The sequence below is a fragment of the Desmodus rotundus genome, chromosome 4, assembly GCF_022682495.2.
Source record: "Desmodus rotundus isolate HL8 chromosome 4, HLdesRot8A.1, whole genome shotgun sequence".
NCBI lineage: Eukaryota > Metazoa > Chordata > Mammalia > Chiroptera > Phyllostomidae > Desmodus > Desmodus rotundus.
In genome coordinates, this window is record NC_071390.1 from 47964542 (window position 1) to 47988636 (window position 24095).

The 24095-nt window shown below is 39.1% G+C and overlaps 1 protein-coding gene across 4 annotated transcripts in view; it reads left to right on the forward strand.

Annotated features, from left to right (window-relative positions):
* Positions 1-614: 614 nt before the first annotated feature.
* TET1 (tet methylcytosine dioxygenase 1) overlaps positions 615-24095 on the forward strand; it is a 101519-nt gene continuing 78038 nt past the window's right edge. For all 4 annotated transcript variants that reach the window (XM_045195913.2, XM_024561416.3, XM_053923538.1 and 1 more), the window contains exon 1: positions 615-2498. In XM_045195913.2, the coding sequence (XP_045051848.2) occupies positions 615-2498 (1884 nt within the window). The remainder of the gene's footprint in view (positions 2499-24095) is intronic.

The window sequence follows — 24095 nt, forward strand, 5'->3', positions numbered from 1 at the left end:
AAATTTGTTAGCTGGAATGTGGTTCTAATATTATTGGGTCTCCAAGAAGTAGAGCTTCTTGGATTATATAAGCATCTTCTTCCTCTGGCTTTAGACCTGCTTTGCTGTCAAATCAGTGATACCTTTGCTTGTGTGGTGAAATGCTAAGGAAAGAGACTAAGAAATAACTTAAGTATCCAAATTTGTGGAGATTAAGATTTGAGTTTTACACTCCATGTAACAAGATGGAGTGGTGTTTCTAATACCAAGAAACCCCTTTATTCAGAGAACTTCATGAACTTAATCAGTTCTCACAGTAACTAAAGGAGCTTTATAGTGAATGCAGGGTTTAAAGAATACCTTAGGTTATTGCTGTTTATTATATTTTCCTTTTGCAGTAAAAATTTTCAGTTCCCTAATATTAAATAATAATTGGTGGTAAATATTCTGTTTCAAATGGGAAAATGCACTGGGAAAAGGCTCACTTCCAATTTTTTTTTTTGTTATTATTTCAGACCAAAACTTTGTGCAAGCAAGACAAATCATGGTGCATCCAGATTTTCCTCCAAAGTGAGTTTCTGAAGAACCGATGATTCTGTTCCCCGTGCGCTTTCATATCTTCCTACTCCGCAGCTATGTCTCGATCCCGCAACGCAAAGGCTTCCAAATTAGTCAGGAGGAGAGGTTTAAACAAAAAGAAAAGCATTCAACTGAAGAAGACAACCAAGCCAGCCAAAAAAAATGTAGCATCGATCAAGAAGATGAACCCTGGAAAAATAAAGCAATTAATTAAAGAAAGAGATGTTAAGAAGAAAACAGAACCCAAACCACCCACACCAGTCAGAGGCATTCTGACAAGAGCTGCAGCAGCACGAATGAATTTAGAGGCGACTGAGGTTCTCTTTCAGAACCCGGAGTCCTTAACTTGCAATGGGTTCACAATGGCTCTCCGAAGCAGCTCTCTGAGCAGGCGACTCTCCCAACCCCCAGTGGTCATGGCCAAACCTAAGAAAGCTTCACCTCCTAAGAATTTAGAAAAGCAACAGAAGCGTGATAAGAAGATACTTACTAACGCCAGAGTAAAGCACTCGGCAATTGATTCTGTCTCAACACAAGACCTCCTAGAAGGAGAGAATCCTGATGCAGAGAATCTAACTGACATGCAAAATACATCCGTAGTGACAGGAGAGAACCAAGGGACACCTGAGTCTGTGTCCCAAAGGGCTGAAGATTCCAAAATAAATGTTCCTACTCACAGTGACCCTGCAGCAGAGAGCCTGTCTGGGGCATGGGAAGGGACACGTGATGAAGGACTATCTCCTAAAGAGATGTCAAATGATACCAGTGATTCCCCTGGCGTATTTGCTCAGGATGCTCCGTGTGCTCCTTCGCTCCAAAGAGCAGCCCTCGATGTCACCTCTGAAGGGAACACCAGCATTCAGTTAGAAGATTTGGGTTTACGAGTAGAATCTCTTACGCTATCTGATTCTTACATGGACCTCACCCAAAGTGAATGTGATGGTTGTCCCACCTCCAGCTTTAATAAGGCTATATCTGAATTGGACCTTAGAAACTGTTTGGCTGTTGGTGGGTCTGTATATCCTACCTCATTATTAAAAATGCTCTTGGCAGGCTCAGAACAAGGAACTCTTGATGCTAAACCAGATTGTGAAGAGGTACTCCAAGCTACCCCAGATCAGCAGGAAGTTCCTAATAACATCCCTGTCTCAGGACAGGCTGATAGTGCTGCCCCACATCAGTGGGAAGTTGCTCTTGCTAGCCCAGTTCATGGAGAAGCTCTGGGTGAGACCCCAGACCCACCAGAGGTCTTTGGTGCTGTGTCAGGCCAAGGAGATGTCTTTGGTGCTATCCTAAATGAGCAAATCCTTGGTATAGGTGGGAGTACTACCTCAGACCCACCTGTCTTTATGCCTGCTACTCTAAACCCAATTGCTACCTATAATGCTCTCCCAGAATGGCCTGCTCCCCAGAACACTGTTTCATACCGGCTTGGGGGCCCGGGCATTATGCAGATTCTGTCTTTGGGCTCAGGTCACACTCCACAATCATCATCAAACTCAGAGATAAATTTAGGATCTCCAGTAATGGCTGTAAGCGATATAGGAAATGAGAAGCAAGTTGGTATAAGCTTTCCACCAGCTAACACTCAGGTATTCACAGTAGGCCCTGGGAGAGGACTCGGCCATGCTTCACAGGGAATTCTCCACTACTCCCAGGCTGGTGCCAACAAACTGGCAGGAGGGAGCTCCCAGGTCAACACCACAGTGGTGTCTAGGCCAGTGTCATTTGCCAAGGCCCCCACTTCTTCCTGCACAACTTCGACACCTACTTTGGAAAAGAAGAAACGAAAACCGTGTGGAGTCTGTGAGCCCTGCCAGCAGAAGGTGAACTGTGGTGAATGTACTTACTGCCAGAACAGAAAGTATAGCCACCAGATCTGTAAGAAGAGGAAATGTGAGGAACTGAAGAAAAGACCACGTGTCACTGTGCCTTTGGAGGTGAGTAAATACACGGGGGCCTGGGAGACACCTGTGGGACTTGGGAGAGGAATCTGTGTGCAGGCAGTTTGCTTCAGCACAATCATACTCTTTTACTGTGGTGTAAAATGTTACTTAAAGTTATCTATAAAGCTTTGTGGACCTACCTGCAAATATGTCTTGTTCAGTGACATGAGCTTATTTTTAGATTTTGCCTCTGAAACTGGAACTAATAATTCTTTCATTATAGAATTTGATGGAGACACAGGGAAATTGTATGAAATGTGACTTTGCAAATATTTCCATCATGCCTCATTTTGGTTAAGTATGTCTTTTTTTGGAAGTTACAGAATAAAAACAAAATTAAGAGTGGAACAAACTCATTAACTTCCTTGCAGCCTTCCTCTCAATTTTTGGCAAGTGATTTCTGTCTCCTGTACTTATCTCGCGTGGTGGTTGGAGTTAAAGGGTAATGAGAAGTGGAGCCTGGCACAGTTGGTACGCCTGTAACTCCAGCTTCTCTGGAGGCTGAGTCAGGAGGGTCTCTTGAGCCCAGGAGAGCTGGGCTGTAGTGCCTGCACTAAGTTCAGCATCAGTATGGTGACTCCCAGGAGTGGGGGACCACCAAGTTGCCTAAGGAGAGGTGAATCTGTCCAGGGCAGAAATGAGTAGGTCAAAACTCTGATGCTGATCAGTAGTGGCAATGCATCTGTGAATAGCCACTGCAGACTAGCCTGGATAACAAAGAGAGGTAGCATCTCCTGCCCCTCCCTGATTTAGGGAATCCTATATCTCCTGATATTCTGTGTATAATATAAACATTAGTTCTCGTAATTATATTTTGTGAACCTGAGTTAATAAAAGTATTGGTTGACTTACACTTCATTTAAAGAATTTTATGGAGCTTGGTTAACGTTCAAATTTGCTTTTAAGGTCTTTAAAATATCTGTCGATTACAGTGTTTATGATTTTTAGCTCACTCACTTGAAGTTAACATTTATTTTGTGTCTATTATGACTATAGGTATGGTCGAAGAGATTAAAAGTTTTGAGAACTTAAATTCAATCAACATTTTCTATTTAAATTTTTTTTTAAAGATTTTGTTTGTTTATTTTAGACAGAGTGGAAGGGAGGGAGAAAGAGAGGGAGAGAGACATCAATGTGTGGTTGCCTCTCATGCGCCCTCTACTGGGGACCTGGCCTATAACCCAGGCATGTGCCCTGATTGGGAATAGAACCCATGACCTTTGGTTTACAGGCCAGCACTTAATTCCCTGAGCCACACCAACCAGGACTCTGTTTCACTCTTGACTTAAATTATCTGCCCCCAAATACTGATTTTCTATTTGACTGAGCCATTGAAAACAAAAGATCAGACATTTAACCAAATGTATTGATGGGAATTTAAGGTGTTTCTAAAACATTTTGTCATTGCAAACAGTGCAATGAATAAGCCTTTACTCAAGTAACTTCACATGAGAATTTTGATCACAAAATTGCCAGTAATTTAAGGGCTTATAAACATGCATCTGAAACACTTAGTAGCAATGTCTTTAGAAGAGATACCTCCCTTGTAAGCTCCTGTTTTGTAATATTGCCAAGTGACATCGTTGCCAAATATAGACTGTATCTCTAATAGGTATAAACAAATTTGTGTTCTGTTCTTTTCTAAACTTACTATTCATGCCCTGGCCAGGTGGCTCAGTTGGTCCTTATGTGCCAAGGTTGAGGGTTCATTCCCTGTTCTGGGCACATAAAGGAAGCAACCAATGAGTGCACGGATAAGTGAAACAACTAATCCATGTTTCTCTCTCTCTTTCTCCCTGCCCCTCCCCCCCCTGAAAATAGAAACCCACCTTGCTACTTGATTCAGTGGCTTCCCTGTAATCACATGGTCACCCAAAATGGAAAATTTAGTCATCTTTCATGTCTTCTACTCATTCTTCTACATTTTCTCATTCTACAAGATCTGAGCACTTCTACCTCTCCATCTTCCAGGCCACTACTCTAAGTCTTCATCTCTTGCTGGAACAATTTCAGTGTTCTCTTTCTTATCAGCAAGTATTTCTTGCATTTCTACTCTGGATTATGCACTGGGGATATAGTCTTGAGTGAATCAGCCAGCAGGGAAGTCAGGATGTTGAACAAGCTCTCCTTAGTGCAGTTCAATGTTTTTTCTGAATCCCTGAATCTCCTACTTAAATACACTTAGTGCTCTCCTGTATGTGTGATATAGGTCACAAAACAAAAGAATATAGATCAAAAGTTTTAGTCCCTCCCCCCCCCCCCCCATTATACATGAAACCAAGATTTGTTAGCAGGGAACGCAAGACCTTCAAGATCTTGGCACGACTGACCTCCTCCTTCTTGTTTCCTGTCACTTCTCCCCACATTGTACCTGACATCTCAGCAGAATCTGGCTACTTGTAGGTACCCCCGGTCCCCAGGCGTCTTCTTCCTCAGTGTTCATGCTCATGGCACATCTTTCTCTCCCTACCTGACGAGACTCCACGCACTCACTCAACCCCTCACTGTGCCACAGCTATATATTTGTGTTCCTCAAGTTTCATACCAGGCTGCTGTGTTTTTCTAGTGCCTGTTTAGGCTGGTACAATGATAAGTACTCAAACACTTGTTAGTTAAATGACAAGAGAATATGTTTACTACTCAAATAATCAGATTTATGGATGTGGGTGATGGGTGTGTGGCTTATTTATGTAAATGTACTCTGGCAAGCCCAGGTGGTCACTGTTAAGTACTGTCAGTGTGATGGACATAATCTCCCAAGCAGCACATATTTTAAAAAGATCTTTCATTTTGACATAATTCAGATATATAGAAAAGTTATGAGGAATAGAGTTTGGTATGTCTTTCAGACAAATGATAACATTTTAACATATTACTTTATGTCCTTTCATGTCCCTTCTGTCTCACTATCTCAGCTGTCTATTTTTTTCAGAACCAATGGAGAGTAAGCCACAGACATGCTACTCCAATCACTACATACTAAAGAGTGTATTTCTTTTTTTTTTAAAGATTTTATGTATTAATTTTTTTAGACAGGGGAAGGGAAGGTGAAAGAGGGAAAGAAACATCAATGTGCGGGTGCCTTTCATGTGCCCTGTACTGGGGACCTGGCCCGCGACCCAGGGACATGCCTTGACTGGGAACCGAACCCGTGACCCTTTGGTTTGCAGGCCCGCACTCAATCCACTGAGCCACACCAGCCAGGGTAAGAGTATATTTCTTAAAAAAGACAAGGATATTCTCTTAAATTATTATCAAAATTAGGAAATTTAACATTGAACCATTATTATCTAATCATTAGTTTTTATTCATATTTCATCTATAAGAAAATGTCTTCTTGGCCTCCTTTAATCTGGCATAGCTCCTCAAATTTTAAAAACTTTATTAAGATATAATTGACACAGAGTAAACTGCACATATGTAAAGTATACATCTTGATAAGCATGACATGTTTATTCTGTGTGACCATCACCACAATCTTAACAGTCATAGCCTGTCACCCCTAAAAGTTTCGTTGCACCCCCTGCCCCCCACACCCTTTCTCCTGGCAAACAGTGTCCATCACTGTAGCTTAGTTTATATTACCTAGAGTTTGCTATAAGTGGAATCATACAATGTACTCTTTTTATTTTTGGTCTAAAACAGTTCCTCAATTTTTATCTTTTATGACTCTGCTACTTTTGCCAAGTGCAACTCATTTCGCCCCTCAAATTTTCACTCCCAAGTTTTAGCATAGTAATTCTCTATTTTCATTATTTCTTTTAAATGTATTAGTTTAAGGAAAAGCTTTTCATTCTTGTTTACTATTTAATTCAATATGAACATGTAGGCTTTTATAATATTAAACAGGTTATAATCCCTTACTATCATTATTTATTTTGCTTATTTTAGAGAAAGAAAAGGGGAGAGAGAGAGAGGGAGGGAGAGGAGGGAGGGGGAGAGAGAGAGAGAGATTTGATCCACTTATTTTATGCATTCATTGGTTATTAATGTGCCCTGATCAGGACTGAACCTGCAACCTGGGCAGATCGGGACAATGTTCTAACTAACTGAGCTTCCTGGGAAGGGCTATCATGATTTATTTATTTATTTAAATTATTTTTTGAAAGGTTTTGTTTATTTATTTTTAGAGAGAGTAGAAGGGAGGGAGAGAAACATCAATGTGTGGTTGCCTCTCATGTCGCCCCCACTGAGGACCTGGCCCGCAACCCCAAGCATGTGCTCTGACTGGGAATTGAACCAATGACACTTCGATTCTCAGCCCGTGCTCAATCCACTGAGCTACACCAGCCAGGGCTATCATGATTCATTTTGATGCTGAAATTTTCCCAAGTTTGGTCAGGGAGCTCCTCAACCATTCACTGAATAAATCTTTATTTTCTAAAACAAGTGTTCTAGAGTTTTCTCCTTTTTGTCCTGCTCCAGACCTGAAGTCAGCTACTTATCCAAGGAGTTCTTTTTGGTGGAGAATGATACTTAGAAAGCAAGATTTTTTAATATTTATATTTAGAGAGAGAGAAAGGGAGGAAGAAAGAGGAGAGAAACATCAATGTGCGGTTGCCTCTCACATACCCCCAACTGGGGACCTGGCCCCGCGACCCAGGCATGTGCCCTGAGTGGGAATTGAACAGGTGACTTTGGTTTGCAGGTCGTGCTCAATCCACTGAGCCACACCTGCCAGGGAAGAAAGCAAGATCTTAATGATAGATGTGATCATGGTTACTGGGATGTCAGTGCTGTGTTCCAAATTTACTTAAATTAGTTCTCTCTGTCTCTCTCACACTCACACCATCCTCACCCTTCAAAATGGTCATGTTCTTCCTATCAAATACAATTTTAATATATCACTGTTAAACCCTGTAGAAAATTAAATATATAAATAAAATACAGTTTACTCTCTACTTCAGGGTTTCCCTACACTTGATGGTAATTCACATTCTCTCCCTCTGTCTTGCTCTCCTCCTGCCCCACAAAGTTACCCTGACTACTGACAAAGTCCATTCTGAAGAATGCACTAGGTTGTGCTGTCATTAGGATGTACCCACCGAGAGGCAGCGGTGAACACAGGATCTTAGAGGGAGTTCGTTCAAAGAGAGCAAGAAATAGTTGATAACCCTTTATAAAAATATTATGCTAATGAGATTTATCTATAATGTTGCTTATAGTTATAGATATTCATTGTCATTGCAGTACAGGATTCCACTGTATGTATAGAGCACAGTACCTACTATTAATAGTAGTGCTATTATGAACATTATAATGTCTGGTGAATATTTGTGTGCATTCTATTGAGTATATTCGTATGAACAGATTTTCTGGGTCATAGAATTTGCATGGTTTGGCTTTTGTAGGTATTAGCGAACGGCTCTAGTTGTTCCAGTCATGATTCTGATCAGAGGTTTTGAGATTCCATCGCTCCACATCCTTACCAACACCGTTTGCTTGTTTATTTTAATAATTTTGTTGGGTGTGTAGTAGCATCTCCCAATTGTATTTCCTTGATGTCTAAGGATACTGAGGTACTTCTCATGTGTGTTAGTTATTTACATATCGTCTTTGAAGTGCAGGTTAAGTCTTTTGTTTGTTTTTAAGTTGGCTCTTCTGCCTTTTGTTTTCTTTTTAAAATATTTATTTATTTAATTTCTTTTCAAACCCTTGTGTTGAGGGCAGACTTTCAAAAGGTCACAGTGAGGGATGCCTTTTTATTTTTGATTTACAAATTCATTATGATTTGTTGCTATAAGTCCTTTGTTGAATATGCAGTTACTGGTATCTTTATCTATTTCACTCTCTTAACCATACTTTTTAATTAACTGAAATTCTTAACTTTAATGTAGTCCAATTTACCAGTCCTGTCCTTTATATCTTTTTACATCCTGTTTAAGAAAAATTTGTCTTTTTTTTTTTTTGCCAATTCCAGGTCATGAAGGTATTCCCATTTGTTTTCTTCTTTAAAAATTACCTTTTAAAACTTTTCACACTTCGATGTACAATATCTCTGGAATTGACTTTTGTGTATGGTGTGAGGCAGGAGACAGGATTCATTCTTTTTCATATGTATACCTCCCTGAAGTACCGCTACTGAAGGGACCATCCCTCCCCTGATACTACAGTGTCACCTTGGTCGTACATCAGGTGATTAATTCTTTCTGGATCTCTGTGCTTTACTGAGCTTTTTGTCTGCCCTCATGTCTAAACTGTCCTTATTTACCAGGTCTTACAAACCGGTCTTTCAGCTTTATTTTTCCATATTGATTTGGGGTTTTTTTTTTTGTTCTTTGCATTTTAACTAAAAATTTTCAGTTTGTAAATTTCCACCAAAATACCTTGCTGAGGTTTTTCTTGTAATTACATTGAATCTATACATTAATTTGGAGTGTTTGACATTTTTACAATATTGAACCTTCCAGTTGATGACTGTGGTATATATACTTTTTAAATTTTTAATTTTAAATTGAAGTATAGTTGATATACAAATAATGCTATATTTTTGTTTATGTAAGCATTATTGAATTTTTTCAATAGTAGCTTGTAATTTTCAATGTAGAGTCCTTTTTTTAGTTTTTTCCCCAGGTATTTGCTATTTTTATGTCATTTTTAATATCTGTTTGATGCTATTATTAATGATTGAAGACCCTTTGCTTTGATACCTAAGGATTGGTAAGCAAATATATTTTATGTATTTGTTCTTCACATTAAAATTATTGAAAGTAACTTTCAATAATTTTACTTATTGAAAGTTGGAGGGAGAAAGAAAATACACTTACAGTTTTAAAATGCTAATATTTTATAGTTTTTTGTTAGTGCTTTGACGAAACAGAGCTGTTAGAATTTTTTTCCTGTAACATGTACTTAGTCCCTTACGGCATATGCTGTTTCTCAAAGTGTTAACTGCTAATCTCCAGGGGAAGTAAAAACAGTTTTGACTCACTTTTTGGGTCATGAATTGCATTTTTGTCTCTCACAATAAGGTTGAACTTCTTTCAGTTGTACAACAAGGTGGCTAGATAGTCTTTCCAGAGATACCTTTTGGCCAAAAGATAAAATGTTATTTTTCTGCCAAGCTTATTTCAACGTTCTCCACATTTAGAAATACAATTAAAACACTAACTTTATAATTCAGAGTCATCTAGGAATTTGCTCTTGGCTACGTATTCCTCATGTGTATTTGCAACTTAGCATTTTGAGACATGCATTACCCTATTTTTTAAATAGCGATAGAAGTGAAGCGAGAGGGGGCTGCTTTTTAAAGACATAGAGAGTAGATGCTTTGGCTAGGCTACACTTACACAAATAATTTTTAGTATGTACTAATAGAAGAAAACAAAATCTGGTTTTTTATAGTATGCTTCTGAGGGTGGGATATTGCATTTTATATCTTTAGGTTTAGGTTTTGGTATAGTACGATGCATTTAATTAACATCAGTTGAATGACTAAATGAGCGGTTTGTTGCCGAAGTGAAACAGTCTCTCATATTTATTCTAGTTCATTTGATTCCTTCCCCCAAATATTAAAGTGTCATTATACGCTTGGTTAGATTAAATAGCAGAGTCCTAGGTAAGGCTGTAAAGTATGCTGTGTTACTACCATGCTATCTCCTTAGCTAATGCAAATTCCCCTTGAAAAATAGTGGTAGCTACTTATGTTGTGCTTGCAGAGCTGAAAGTAATATTATGTGATACAAACTGAACCACTGACTGTCCACTATCTTATGGATAATGTATGTGATAGTAGTCTGGTTCCAGATATGGCATTTTAGAATTGGTTGACACTCATTTTATTTTATCCACTTCAGCGGGAGTGGGGGTGGGACAAGCCCCTCTTAGCCACTGCTTTTCTTAGTATTTTCTCACAGCCAGATCTCATTTTGGCATATGTTGTATATGGCATATGGAACACATTTTTGCTACCAACTCCTTCAATTGAGGGCAGATGCTTTATGTCCTTAAATATGCCTTTAAGGAATCTCTTAGACCTCGGTAGCACACCTAACCACAGAGCTGACCATAAGAGAAAAAAAAAGACCTTTGGGGTCCAGGATCCCTGCGTCTGTAAATCCCAAGTATGTCAACAATAATTTATATGCTGATCCTTATTGATTCTTACCTGTGGGTGTTAATTTCTGAAATCTTGTTACTGTGGTTCTAATCTTGCCATTTTGTGTCCGGTTTTTCATTCCCAAGTAGTGTTTCAAGAGTTTGGTTTCAAAGCTTCAAAAGTCATTCTCCTTATAAAGTAGTCAGTCTTTGTGGCTCTATGATGGATGCAGCACGGTTGTTCCCCAGGAAGGAGAGAAGGAGGGATCGTGTCTTTTTGTGTTATTATCATAATAAAGTAAGATAGAACTAGCAAATAAATCAAACTAATCTAAGCAGTTCATATCATTACCTTGACAATGAGACTCAGTGGTCAAGTCATGAATACCCAGAAAGTCTTGGCTAGTTACCACCTGCTCTTCATGTCTGTTATGGAAACAGCAAAAGAGAAATCTTGCTCTTTTCTGATTAAATTATGTCCCATTAGAGTCACTTTTTAAAAGAAGGGCATAGTACTCTGCAGAAAATGCAGTAATTAGAAATGAGACGTTTGAATTGCTTCTAGAGCCCAATCCCAGGATTTATAGGGTGCTAGCCCATCATCGTACGGGCTCAACAAATGTTTGCTGAAGGAATGACTGAATGAAGGAGTAAATGAGTTAATGAAATCCTATCAAAAACATAAGATTCAGTCTATTTCTCACATACCTATGTCTCTTTAAAAACTTGTATTCCAGTCCTGATGTGTGGCTCATTGGGTTGGGTGTTGTCCCACAAACTGAAAGATCACTGGTCTGAGTCCTGGTCAGGGCACATGCCAGGGCTGTGGGCCAGACCCCTGGTTGGGGGCCTGCGAGAAGCAGCCACTCAGTATTTCTTACTCATATCAATGTTTCTCTCCCTCTTTTTTCCTCCTTCCCCCCCTTCTAAAAATAAATACGATCTTAAAAAAATTATATCCCATATGTAGTTAATATATCATCTTAGCAGCTAGTACCCTAAAACATTTTGGAGTTCATTCTGTACATTTCACTTTCTAGTACTAAAGATATTAGAATCACAGGATATGTGTAACAGAAATTCAAAAGGAAGACTTGAGTACAAGGTTTTTAGGAGGGTGTGGAGTGCTTTAAAATGTTTTATTTTTAAAAAAACTCCTGCTTATGTTGTTTAAAATTACTGCCATATGCATTTGTGATTGAGTTATTCCATGAAACAAAGTTTGGACAACTCAAAATTCTAAAGGAGAAGGAGCATGAAAGGTCAAAATTATGTATTTTTCTAATTGTAAATGGAATTTAGAAAAACAATTCTAGAAAGATACCTACTAAACCAACTGTTATACTGTTTCCCTCTGAGGATTAGATATTTTTTGGATGGAGGAGGGCTGTATTAGAAAGTGTGAATAACTTTTTGCTTAAGTTTTTCTTTCTTTAAAAAATTTTTTTATTTATTGACTTTTGGGGAGAGAGAGAGAGAGAGAGAGAGAGAGAGAAAATTTTTGTTCTTCACTTATTTATTCATTCATTGGTTGATTCTTGCATGTGCCCTGACTAGGGATCAAACCTGTAACCTTGGAATATCTGGATAATGCTCTAACCAACTGAGCTATGCAGTCAGAACTTAAATTTTTCCATGTGATTTGAATTTTTATGTAAAAAAGTAATAAAACATATTAAATCTAAATAATATAATTTGCATTTTAAAAGTTTAGAAACAGGAGAAAAAAGTATAATCCTGTTACCAAGAGGCAACTGCCACTAATAAATTGGTATATTTGTTTCCAGTATTTTTTTTTAAGATTGTATTTATTTATTTTTAGAGAGAGGGGAAGGGAAGCAGAAAGAGAGGGAGAGAAACGTCAATGTTTGGTTGCGTCTCGCGCGCCCCCTACTGGGGACCTCGCCTGAAACCCAGGCATGTGCTCTAGACCGCGAGTTGGACCGTGACAACTTGGTTCGCAGTCCCAGGCTTAATCCACTGAGCTACACCAGCCAGGTCTCCAGTATTTTTTCTGCATTAAAAAAATAACAATAGTTGAAGTCAATTGGGTATCTTTTTTCCTTTTCCTTTTTTCTTTCAGTATATCATCAGTATTTTTCTTTGTAATTAAAAATTAGTAAAGATTTTTAAAAATGTGTGCATAAATGAACATAACCTACTGAATTATTTTTTTATTGTGGGATGCTTCAAGTTTCTTAACATTTTTCATATGATAGGGAACATTTATGTATAAATCTTAGTTCCCGTTTCAGATTATTTCCTTAACACTGAAGTCATTAGTCTTTTATTTCAAACTAAAAGTATTAGCATAATCAATATTTAGCATTTTGCTAATGAGTTACTGCCTAATGACTTCTAAATCTTTACCACTTTTGGAAACCAGGTATTTTAGAAAGACAGGTCCCCTTCTTTCTCCCCAAATCAGAAACTAAACTTGAAATTACATTCTTTTTGGTAAACAATCTTAATACCCTCTAAAGATTGTGATTGAGCTGGCATTTTAGCATATTCCTAATTAACGACTGGATACTAGCCACATTTGATTAGATACTCTTAGTTTTAGCTGCTATGGGAAAAAACAGAATTTTAAATTTTCTTTTATTATATTAGTACTTTAGTTTCACTAAACTTGCCACATAATTTTGGTTACTAGACAAGAATTCCCAAGACTAGATCCCAGCACTCATCTTTCATTTGATGTTTCAGAAGTCATAAAAGCAGAACTTCTGCATCAGACGGTTGTAATCTGCACGGGCTGCAGTGCTCCCTCCCTCCATCTCCTCATGATTTATATGCAACATATTGTTTCTATATCCTTTTTTCTGGAAAGATGGTGCATGGCTGATCTCATCTCCTCAGAATTATAAGCAACATATTTTTATACGCATTTTTTCTGGAGAGATGGTCGATAGTGTTTGTTAGATTTCACAGAAATGTAAGTCACGTCTTCTACTCCCCAAAAGAAAAACAAGTAAATGATTCACACCACTTTTTGAAGACTTTGAAAGAATGAAATTGACAACTGGTTAAGTAAAAAACTGTTACACTAAAGAGTTTTTGTATCATCCCATCCACCCCCTCACCCCCCACGGTCATCAGTATAAAAATGGGTCCTTGGTAACATTGTGATAATCAGACCAGTGAGGTAAAACTGCCAGAGCAGAAGAAACTCCATAAAGGGTCAGGCAGAGTTCCTGCTATGTATAGGTACTTAAACATGGCAGTTACTGTTATATCCTTTTAGAGATTTGCATATTAACTTTTTTTTAAAGATTGTGTTTATTTATTTTTAGGGAGAGAAGGAAACATCAATGTCTGGATGCCTCTTGTGCTCCCCCTACTGGGGATCTAGCCCACAACCCAGGCAGGTGCCCTGACCTGGAATCTAACCAGTGGTACTTGACCCTTTGGTTTGCAGGCAGGCACCCAATTCACTGAGCCACATCAGCCAGGGCTGCACGTATTTTACCTGCTTCGCTCCTGCCACTTGATCCATGTTATTTAGAGTAAAGTAACTGAAGTCCTCAGAAGTGGCCATCAAAATGCAAAAACGTTTTTTCCTGCTGGAGAATTAAGATACATGATGAATGAGTTGGTTTCACTGTTCCCATGTGCTAAAGAATTATAGTTGTGGTTTCCAGCTACACGACAATGCCATAGTTATTTTCTTGTCCTTGTGTAATGAGAGGTTTTGGTGTTTCTGTTGTATTCTTCACATTTACACTATACAGCTTATTTTCATATCATATTTCATATGCAACACAATTTGTGATGACTTTTTTTTAAAGAGAAAAAGTGTGATCAAGGCAGGAGGAAGTGGGAGGATAAGACAGTGTGAGCCCACAGTTGATCCCAGCCATGGAATTTTGGATGGAGTTGATGTATAATAGTTTAGACTTAGAGAGAAAAGTGTGTGTTAGTTTCTTCTACAGTTGTAGGAGTATGAAACTTATTTACAAGTTAATACAGAATTGCAGGGAGATTTGTCTACTAGGCAACATAGAAGTTAAATTACCTTCTTTATCCACCTAATTCCATTTTCTAGGGACCCTTCTAATGCACTATGAGTTGTTAAACATAAATCAATAAAATCAGGAAAACAAAACAAAATAATGTTTAATTTCTCTCTCTTTCTCGTTAAGAACCAATAACCAAGGAAATAATGTCTTTATTGCTAATTAGGTACATAAGCTTTTAACAAAATTTAAACTTGAACTTGAAACACAGGAATCTGTCAAAGGAGAGAAATTAACATTTATTGAGGGTCTACTGTGAACCACAGACACTGTGCTAAAGGGCTTAATGTTACCATATTTGATTCTGACAGTGATCCATGATGTACAAGTAATTAGGACTCTCATTTTGCAGACTAGAAAATAGAAACCCACTCATAAAAAGAAAACCCCAGAAGTTTAACCCCAGCTGTTGTGGCTCAGTGGGTTGAGTGCTGGCCTCTGAAACAAAGGGTCACGGGTTCATTTCCCAGTCAGGGCACATGCCTGGGTTGCGGGCGGATTCCCAGTGGGCAACATGTGAGAAGCAACCACACATTGATGTTTCGCTCCGTCTCCTCCTCCCTCCTTTCCCCTCTCAAAAATAAATTTTTAAAAACCTGTTTATTTGTAGAGAGAGTGGTAGGGAGGGAGAAAAACATTGATGTAAGAGAGAAACATTGATCAGTTGCCTCTCGTGTATACTCTGACCAGGAACCAAATCCACAGCCCAAGCATGTGCCCTGACTTGGAATTAACTGGCAACCTTTCGCTCTGTGGTGTGGCGCCCAACCAACTGAGCCACAGCAGTTGTGGCAGAAACCCACTTTTAAAAATGTTTTTAAAAGGTGAAGGGCTTAAGCAAGAACAAGACAAAACACTTTATAGACACATACAACAGCGTGGTGATACCAGAGGGGAGGGGGTGAGGGAGGTAGAAGAGGGAATGGGGGGATGGATGGTGATGGGCAGAGACTTAACTTGGGGTGGTGAACACAGAGTAGTGTATAGATGATGTGTTGTAGAATTGTACACCTGGAACATACAATTTTATTAACCAATGGCACCCAAATAAATTCAATTAAAAATATGGTAAAACATTTAAAAAACAAAAATGTATTTAATTCTCCATAGCTAACCAAGTAGTAGAGGCACTCTTTCCCTATGATAAATGAGAATTAAACAATTAATCTTTTTAAAAAATTGAAATTTAATTCATATATCATAAAATACTTTAATTTATTTTTAGAGGGAGGGGAAGGGAGAGAAACATTGATTGGTTGCCTCAGGTACAAGCCCCAACCAGCGACTGAACCCGCAACCCAGGCATGTGCTCTGACCACAAACTGAATCTTCGACCTTTCACTTTGTGGGGCAATGCACGGCCAACTGAGCCTCGCAGATCAGGGCATGAAACACTCTTTTAAAGTATACAGTTCAGTGGTCTTTAGTATATTCACGTGGTTGTACACTGTCACCACTAATTCTAGAACATTTTCTTTTCTTTTTTCCTTTTGTTTAATACTCATCCAAGGATGTTTATTGGTTTTAGAGGGAGAGGAAGGGAGAAGGGGGAGGGGGAGATAGAGACAGAGAGACACTGATTAGTTGCTTCTTTATGTGCTCCTACCAGGGATCAAATCCACAACCTTTTTTGGTGTAAGGGATGATACTCCAACCAATCGAGCCACTGGACCAGGGCCTAGAACATTTTCATCACCTCCCAAAAAAACCCAGTACAATTAAACACTCACTCCATTCTTCCCCCTCTAGTTCCTGGTAACCGCTATCTGCTTTTGTCTTTGTGGATTTGCCTTTTCTGGACATTTCATATACATGGAGTCATACAGTAATTGGTCTTTTGTGTCTGGCTCATTTAGCATGTTTTCAAGGTTCATCCCTGTTGTGGTATGTAACAGTACTTGGTTCAAAGTTCTGGGGTCTGGGAAGTCCAAGAGTAAGATGCCAGCATGGTCAAATTCTGGTGAAGACCCTCTCCCTGGCTCATTGCCTGCTCCTTCTCACAGTGTCCTCTCACGATGAAAGAAGCTAGGACCTTTATGAAACATTTTTTTATAAGGTGCTAATCCCATTCAGCAGGGTTCCATTCTCATGACTTAAGCATCTTGCAGGGTCCTGCCTTACAATAGCATCACATTGGGTGTTAGAGTTTTAACAGGAACTTGGGGGGGACACAAACACTCAGACCTTAGCAAAGTCCTTTGCTCATTTTAAATTTTGGTTAATTGTTTTTTTGTTCTTTATGTGTTCTGGATATTACTCCCTTATCAAATGTGTTTCATTAACATTTTCTCTCTGAGTTGTCTTTTCACTCTCGTAATCTCTTATGAAACAAAAGTTTTCAATTTTGACGAATGCTATTTTATCTATTCTTTGGTTGCTATGTTTAATCTTTTTTCTAAATTTTGATTTTCAAAGTTACAAGTGAACTTTACTTTCTACTATGTGGAAACTTCACTGACTTGCCTGAAGGAGCTAGAATTTTTTCTTTTTTCTTATCCTTCATTTCCCTTTCTATATAGTGCCCGTCATTTGGTAGACTCCAAACAAATGCTGGTTGAATTGAGTAGTACTGATCATCATAAATATGGAACTGGTATGTAACTGACATTGATAACAGAAGGAGTTATAACAACTATCATGTAGTGAGTACTTACTCAATTACCCAGTACTGTTTTAAACAATAACATGCTCATTGTCTCATTTAATCCTTACAACAATCCTATGAATTAGATATTCTTTCCCCAGTGTATAAAGTAAGACATTGAGTGTTAGAGAGAGGCCACGTAACTTGTCTAAGACCATACAGTTGATCTGGGATTAGAACCCTTGGCTTGGATGGTATGTGCTCATTTTAAACACCAAGGTTCTGAGCTGGGGCAACAGCAGATGTGAAGAACCTGAAGGATGGAAGGGAGTGGGACCAAGAGGTAGATTGGTTGAGGATGGCCACGCTAAGGTTTTTATTGCTATGTTTCACATCTGTGAAACTTGGAGAGAGATGTGTAAGAATTTTATAGGTTCATTTTGAAAATAAATATTTAAACACTTTTGATTATGCTAATTTCACTGCTTCTCTATTTTAATTTCAAGGTTATGCCTCTGTTTAACCATCTTTAACTTTTCCCCTCCATTTTAAATTTTTACTTAAAACAATTTTGCCGTCACTGGACCTCATTCTGCTCTCTGAATCCTGCTCTGGGAATTCCATACTATCATGGTAATTGTTCACTCTTCTATGCCTGCCTCCAAGATACTTTTTATATTTCATGTAGCTTTTCTAATTGTCTTCAGTAGGAGCGTTGTTCCAAATTATTGTTTCTTTTATCACTGGAAGTGAAAGTTTCATATTCTTTTAAACTAATAAATGTAAAATTGTGTTATGATGGTATGGTGGAAATAGCATGCCCCAACTTTAGCAGAAATCTTGTTAATATATTTATTTGGGAAAGGTTTCAATGTCCCAAAATATTGTGTGCTTGAATACCTCCAATTTTTATGAGTTTTAATTGCTTGTTACATTGTTTATTTGTACATAGTTTTCTCAGTTAGTGACAGTCACGGTTCTCCATTGCTGCAATAAACCAGCGGGAGTTCAGGTGCTTTTCATAGGGGAAATTTTTCTAAACAGCATCCTCTGTGATTTCTTTGTTTTTGACAGAAACATGTATATGCTGCTACTGGATTTCTCTCCACATTAATGGATCTAGACTCTAAACCGAGGGATTAGACCTGTCAATTTCAAGTTAGTACTAAGAATTGTTTTGAAATTGGGGAGAAGTGATACTTTAGCTCCATTAGTCTCTAGCATTACCTACATTTCACCTCATTATCAATGATTCACACTTGGCAACTGTTGAGGATCTTCCATTCAATTGTTCCTTAATTCTTGCTGGTGATGAGCAGTTATTTTTACCTGCAATAAGCAGGACTGTTGGAGGACCAGGAGGGACACAAGGGAGACCTGGCTCCTAGAGGGCAAAGGGCTACTGTAGACACACCTTAGGGAAGAAATGGGAGCATGAGGCCAGGGCAAGGCTGTGAGAGGGGATTAGCTGGCTATTCCCAGACTATTATTACCAAAATTTGCCATTATAATATGCGCTATTTTGCCCAAATTTTTGAGGGACAAACAAGGATGTGCATTATACATGGGTAGAACTTGAAATACCTTTTATCTGTTCTTGTGTTTTGTAATTATTTGTTACATAAAATTTCTTGCACCATAATGTTCAAAAATAAATGCTCAAATTCCATGCTCAAAAAAACAAGTATCTAAATATAAATAAACAAATTGAGTTAAAAAATTAAAACGAGATTTTTTTTTCCCCTGAAAGTTTGGGCCAAAACCATTGGTGTGTATTACACTCATGGCAAAATTCAGTACTTGACCCAATCGACCAGGAATATTTCCAGTGTTAGTATTCCAGGTTCCTATGTCTGATGATAAATAACCCAAACCAACTTTAAGATCTCTATTAGAATTGTGAACAGTGGGAGTTATCTTTTCCTTATTCTTACTGATGAGAAGTTTACAAAAGATGGTACTTAGAATATCTTTATGCATTTATCACTGCAAAAACTGACTCCCCCCACCCCCAACAGACCAGAAGGGAGGAGAAATATAGAAGGATTTCATGGGAGAGAGTGACTAATATTGGAAGAATTTTGTGCTGCAGAGGTGTCAGTTTTGAGGAAGAGTGAATTATTTGAGATGGATTAAGAAGATGCCTCCTAGTCAGTGTATGTCTAGTTTCTTGTGGGTGTAGAATTGCTTATGCTTAGGAAGAGAAGTACAATTTTGAAATTATCCATAAATTTATCTCTGAAGGCACAGAACGTATTTTTCAAAAAGAACACCTAATGTAATGTTGATTTAAAATACCAGTCTTCCCCGGACTGGTGTGGGTCAATCGGTTGGCAGCATTGTGAAGGGAAAGAGGTCACTGGCGTGATTCGGGGTCAGGGTGCATGCCTGGGATGCAAGTTGATCCTCGTTGAGGTGTGGACAAGAGGCAGCTGATCCATGTTTCTCTCTTGCATCACGTTTCTTTCCCTCTCTTTCTCCACCCCCAGACCCCTCACTAAAAATAAATAAATACAATCTTTAGAAAAAAATAAAATACCAAGCTTCTTGCCCTGTCCGAGTGGCTCAGTTAGTTGGAGCGTGATCCCTTACGCCGGGAGGTCGCAGTCAGGGCACATAACCGAGGCTGCGGGATTGGTCCCCCGTCAAGGGGCCTGTGGGAGGCAACCGATTGATGTTTCTCACACGGATGTTTTTTTTTCTCTCCTTTCCTCTCTCTCTAAAAATCAGTAAAAACATATCCTCAGATCCTTGGGTGAGAATTAAAATAAAATACAAATCTTCTCTATATCTTAGTTATTTCTATCCTAATAATTAGGTATACGGTTTTGGAGACATCTTTTTTAATTAAAAAATTTTCAGTTACGGTTTATGTTCAATATTATTTGGCATTAGTTTCAGGTGTACGACATGGTGGTTAGATAATCATATACTTTATAGTGTTTCCCCTGAGGACATTTCTTTTAAGATTATTTTGAGATATTTACAAATATCAATTGTTGGGCGATGAGAACCAAGAGAAACTGTAGGGAAGAGTAGCTTAGGTGGTTAGAACTAGACTCAAGCCAGGTTCTAACTTGCTGTGTAGCCCGAGATAAGGAACATTACTTCTTTAGGCCTTAGTTTATTGATGAAATAAGGTAGTAATTAGACTAAATATTCTCTGATTTTTTTTTTAGTTCTATTATAATCATATGATTTTTTTTAAGAGACAGGAGATTTCATTTTGTACTATGACTCGTGTTTTAAAGAACCTAATACACCTGTGTTATTACACAATTGAATATCAGCTCATGCAATTTAATACTCATGATCCATTGTGTGAAAAACAGATTTAAGTGACAAATGTAAGTTCTGAATAAGTAGGACTATAACATAAGGTTTCTTAGTTTATAATTGCTCATACTTGCAACAGGATCTAGTTGTATATACTTTGCCCTAAATAATAAGAAAATGGCTTTCTTGACATCCGATTTCTCTGCTAGAATCCTCTCCATCAAAGTTCATTCTCACCTAAGCCCTGAGCTGAGAGTCTCAAGTCTTCAGGCATAGGACACGTGGTCACAACCAGTAGAGGTTATCAATCTGTTCTGTGCTCAAACAAGTGCTGAGCTTCATGATGTAGCACCAGTCAGATACTTGGAATTAATGCTAGTTCTGGTCATTTTCATTAACCCTTATATTTAGCTTGGATGGGTTTTGACTTTATACATTTTACGGAACACCACACACAGACCTTTGGTGTTTGCTTAGGTTGCAAAGGGTGGTGTCGAATGGCTTCATGAGTATCCCATGCAATAGAAATGCCTGTTCATGGGGCTCTAAAAAATTGACTTTCTACCAATCTGGACACTCAGTATACCTAATACTCTGACTCTGATTTTATTTATTTTATTGAGGCAAACGTGGATCACATAGGTGATAGATTAATTTTAAATATGTAACTATACCTTAATATATCATGGCCACCTTACTAAATATTGAGCAGTCAACCTGGGAAAATGTTGATGCTTTTAAAAAATTATATTTAGGCCCTGGCCAGGTAGCTCAGTTGGTTAGAGCATTGTCCCAATGTGCCAAGGTTGAGGGTTTGATCACCTGTCAGGGTACATACAAGAAGCAACCAATGAATGCATGGATAAGTGGAGCAACAAATCCCTATCTCTCTCTCTCTCTCTCCCTCTCTCTCTCCCCTGCCCCCTCTTAACTCATTTATTAAAACTGTACTAAGAAAAAGAAACAACTAATAAATGCATAAATAAGGAGAACATATCAATGTTTCTCTTTCTCTCTCCCCCTTCCCTCTCTTTCTCTAAAAATCAAGTAAACAAATGTTTTTTAAAAATTATGTTTGTATTAGGCATATTTTGTAAATGAAATGTAAGGCACTTTAAGAAATACAGAGCTACCCTTGTGGGCATTGCTGATGGGAATGTAAAATGGTATACCTGCTATAGAAAATCTTTTGGGCCCTGGCCAGTGTGGCTCAGTTGGTTGGAGCATCATCCTGTAACTGAAAGGTTGTGGGTTCAATTCCCACACAGGGCACATACATACCTACATTTGTGGGTTGATCCCCAGTCAGAGCTCGTATGGGAGGCAACCAATCCCTGCTTCTCTCTGGCGTCAGTGTTTCTCTCTCTCCCTTCCTCTCTCTCTAAAAGCAGTGAATAAAATGTCCTTGGGTAAGGATAAAAACAATGATTTGGCAGTTCCTCAAAAAATTAAACAAAATTATGATCTAGCACTTCCATTTCCAGACATGTCCTCAAAAGAATTTAAAGGAGGGACTCAAATAGATAATTCACCTGAGGATATGTTTATTGATTTGAGAGAGAGAGAAAGAGAAAACTGACCCCAACAGGGTATCGAACCCACAGCCCAGGCATGTGCCCTGACCTGGATGGAACCCTCAACCTTTTGGTGTGCAGGATGCCTCTCCAGCCCGCTGAGCCACCTGCCAGGACTGCACACCCCTTTTCATAGCAGCATTTCCAATAGTCAAAAGGTGGAAACAACCCAAATGTACATCAACAGAAGAATGCATAAATGAAATGTGGTGGATATACACCCAATGAAATATTACTCAGCCTTAAAAAGGAATGAAATTCTGATACATCTTACAACATGGGTGAATCTTAAAGACATTATGCTAAGTGAAACAAGCCAGACACAATAGGAAAAATACTGTGTGATACCACTTATAGGAGGTACCTAGAGTAGGCAAATTGATAGAAATGAAAAGTAGAATATAAGTTAGCAATGGCTAAGAGAAGACAAATGAGTTATTGTTAGTTTGGGACAGACAAAAAGGTTCTGGAAATGGTAAAATGGCAAATTTTGTAATATTTTATCACAAAAATATCTCCAAAGGAAAAGAAATGTAGAGTTTGCACCTATTTTTAAGAAAATGTCTTGCACCCATTTTCAAATCTTGTTGTGTTTGATCCTCTTTTTCTACCTGTCGCATGGTTGCTTCATCCCCTAGAGAGCTTCTCAGTGTGGGCGGTGTGTGTGCCTGATGTTACCCTGGTGGGTGTGGTCAGGTCAGAATCCCCTGGTTTTGCTACAGTAGGCTTGCTTCTTATATTTGTTACAATTTTTGAGGGTGGATGGGTGGTTGAGGGAGAGATAGTTCAACATGGAAAAACAATGCATGTTGGAGTCCCCATTCCGAAATGGAAAGCATGCTTTTGGGGCAAACTGAAAGGCTAGGAATCAAGGGTGATGAAATACAGACCTTCTGGCCATCCCGATTTCTGGTTGTGGGAATCTGTCCTGAATCCATCTGCAAGTGGAAAACCCATCTTTGGCTGAGCAGCCAGGGAGACCTACCCACCAATCCCCCAAATGTGCTGCTGAAAGTTTGGCACTGTGAGGATGGAGCTGAGGCTGTCTTTCCAAGACGTGTGCAGCTGTCAAGGTGACTACTATGATGGGGCTGTGACCGGCCTCAGCACTGAGTTTTGGCAATGACCTTGAGACTTGCCAGCTCAGAGCAGCTGTACTGGTTCTTGCTCTACTGCCACTATTGCATCGCCAGAGAGTTACAGGGAGGGAGCTAAAGTCCTCTGGGTCTGCCATTCCCAGGATCTGGCAAGTTCCAGCTATGGCGGCAAGCTCTCCCACAACCTACCAGCCACTGGGCATAGGGACAGTCCAGGTGTATGAGTGTGGGTGACTGCCTGTTCCACCTCTGGCTCAGGTTTCAGTCCCTAGGAAGTGGGTAGCTCTCTGACAGTCAGCCTGGCGTGCAGTCAGGCTCCACGTGGGGCTAACCTGTTTAGCATCTCTACAGAGAGATGCTCAGTGACAGCTGATCTTGGTAGACAGAGGGGCCAAAGCCAAAGGTGCTTCTTTATCCCGAAGGTATGAGGGAGAGATTTCTCTGGGGAATGAAGGTCACCAGAAATGTCCAGAGCAAGAGGAAGAGATATTTTTTCTCCAGCCCCCGAGTGGCAAGTGTATTTTGAAAACTCCTCCCCCTACTTCATGTCTTTATCCTGTCCTTCCCTTTTAAGTGGTTTTAATTTTTTTTTTTAATCCGCCTTTGTCATTGGACATTTATTGACAGAAATCAAATTGCTGTGTTTCTGGGCAAAGCGCCTGCTGCAGAGAGGTGTGGTTCCGGAGGAATGAGACGCGCAGCCCAACAGCTGAGCCTACACTGTCCTCACATAACCTCCCTGCCTTCAATATCGCCAATATTTCGCCTTGCCTTATAAAGTAAAAATGCACAATACCTTCCAGAATTTCATCAAGCCCAAATACTGCCCCCGGCACCACAGCTCAGTTATATCTTCTGTATGTTGGAGGCAGTGCTGCACAGTCCCCCCTCCCCCCCCCCTCACTGTAGACCTGCCCTCGGAGCCACCAAGAGGTTACTAATCAGGGAGACTCCACCATCGATCCGATGGTGGAGACCTGGGGGATTTGTGTGCATTGTTTTTG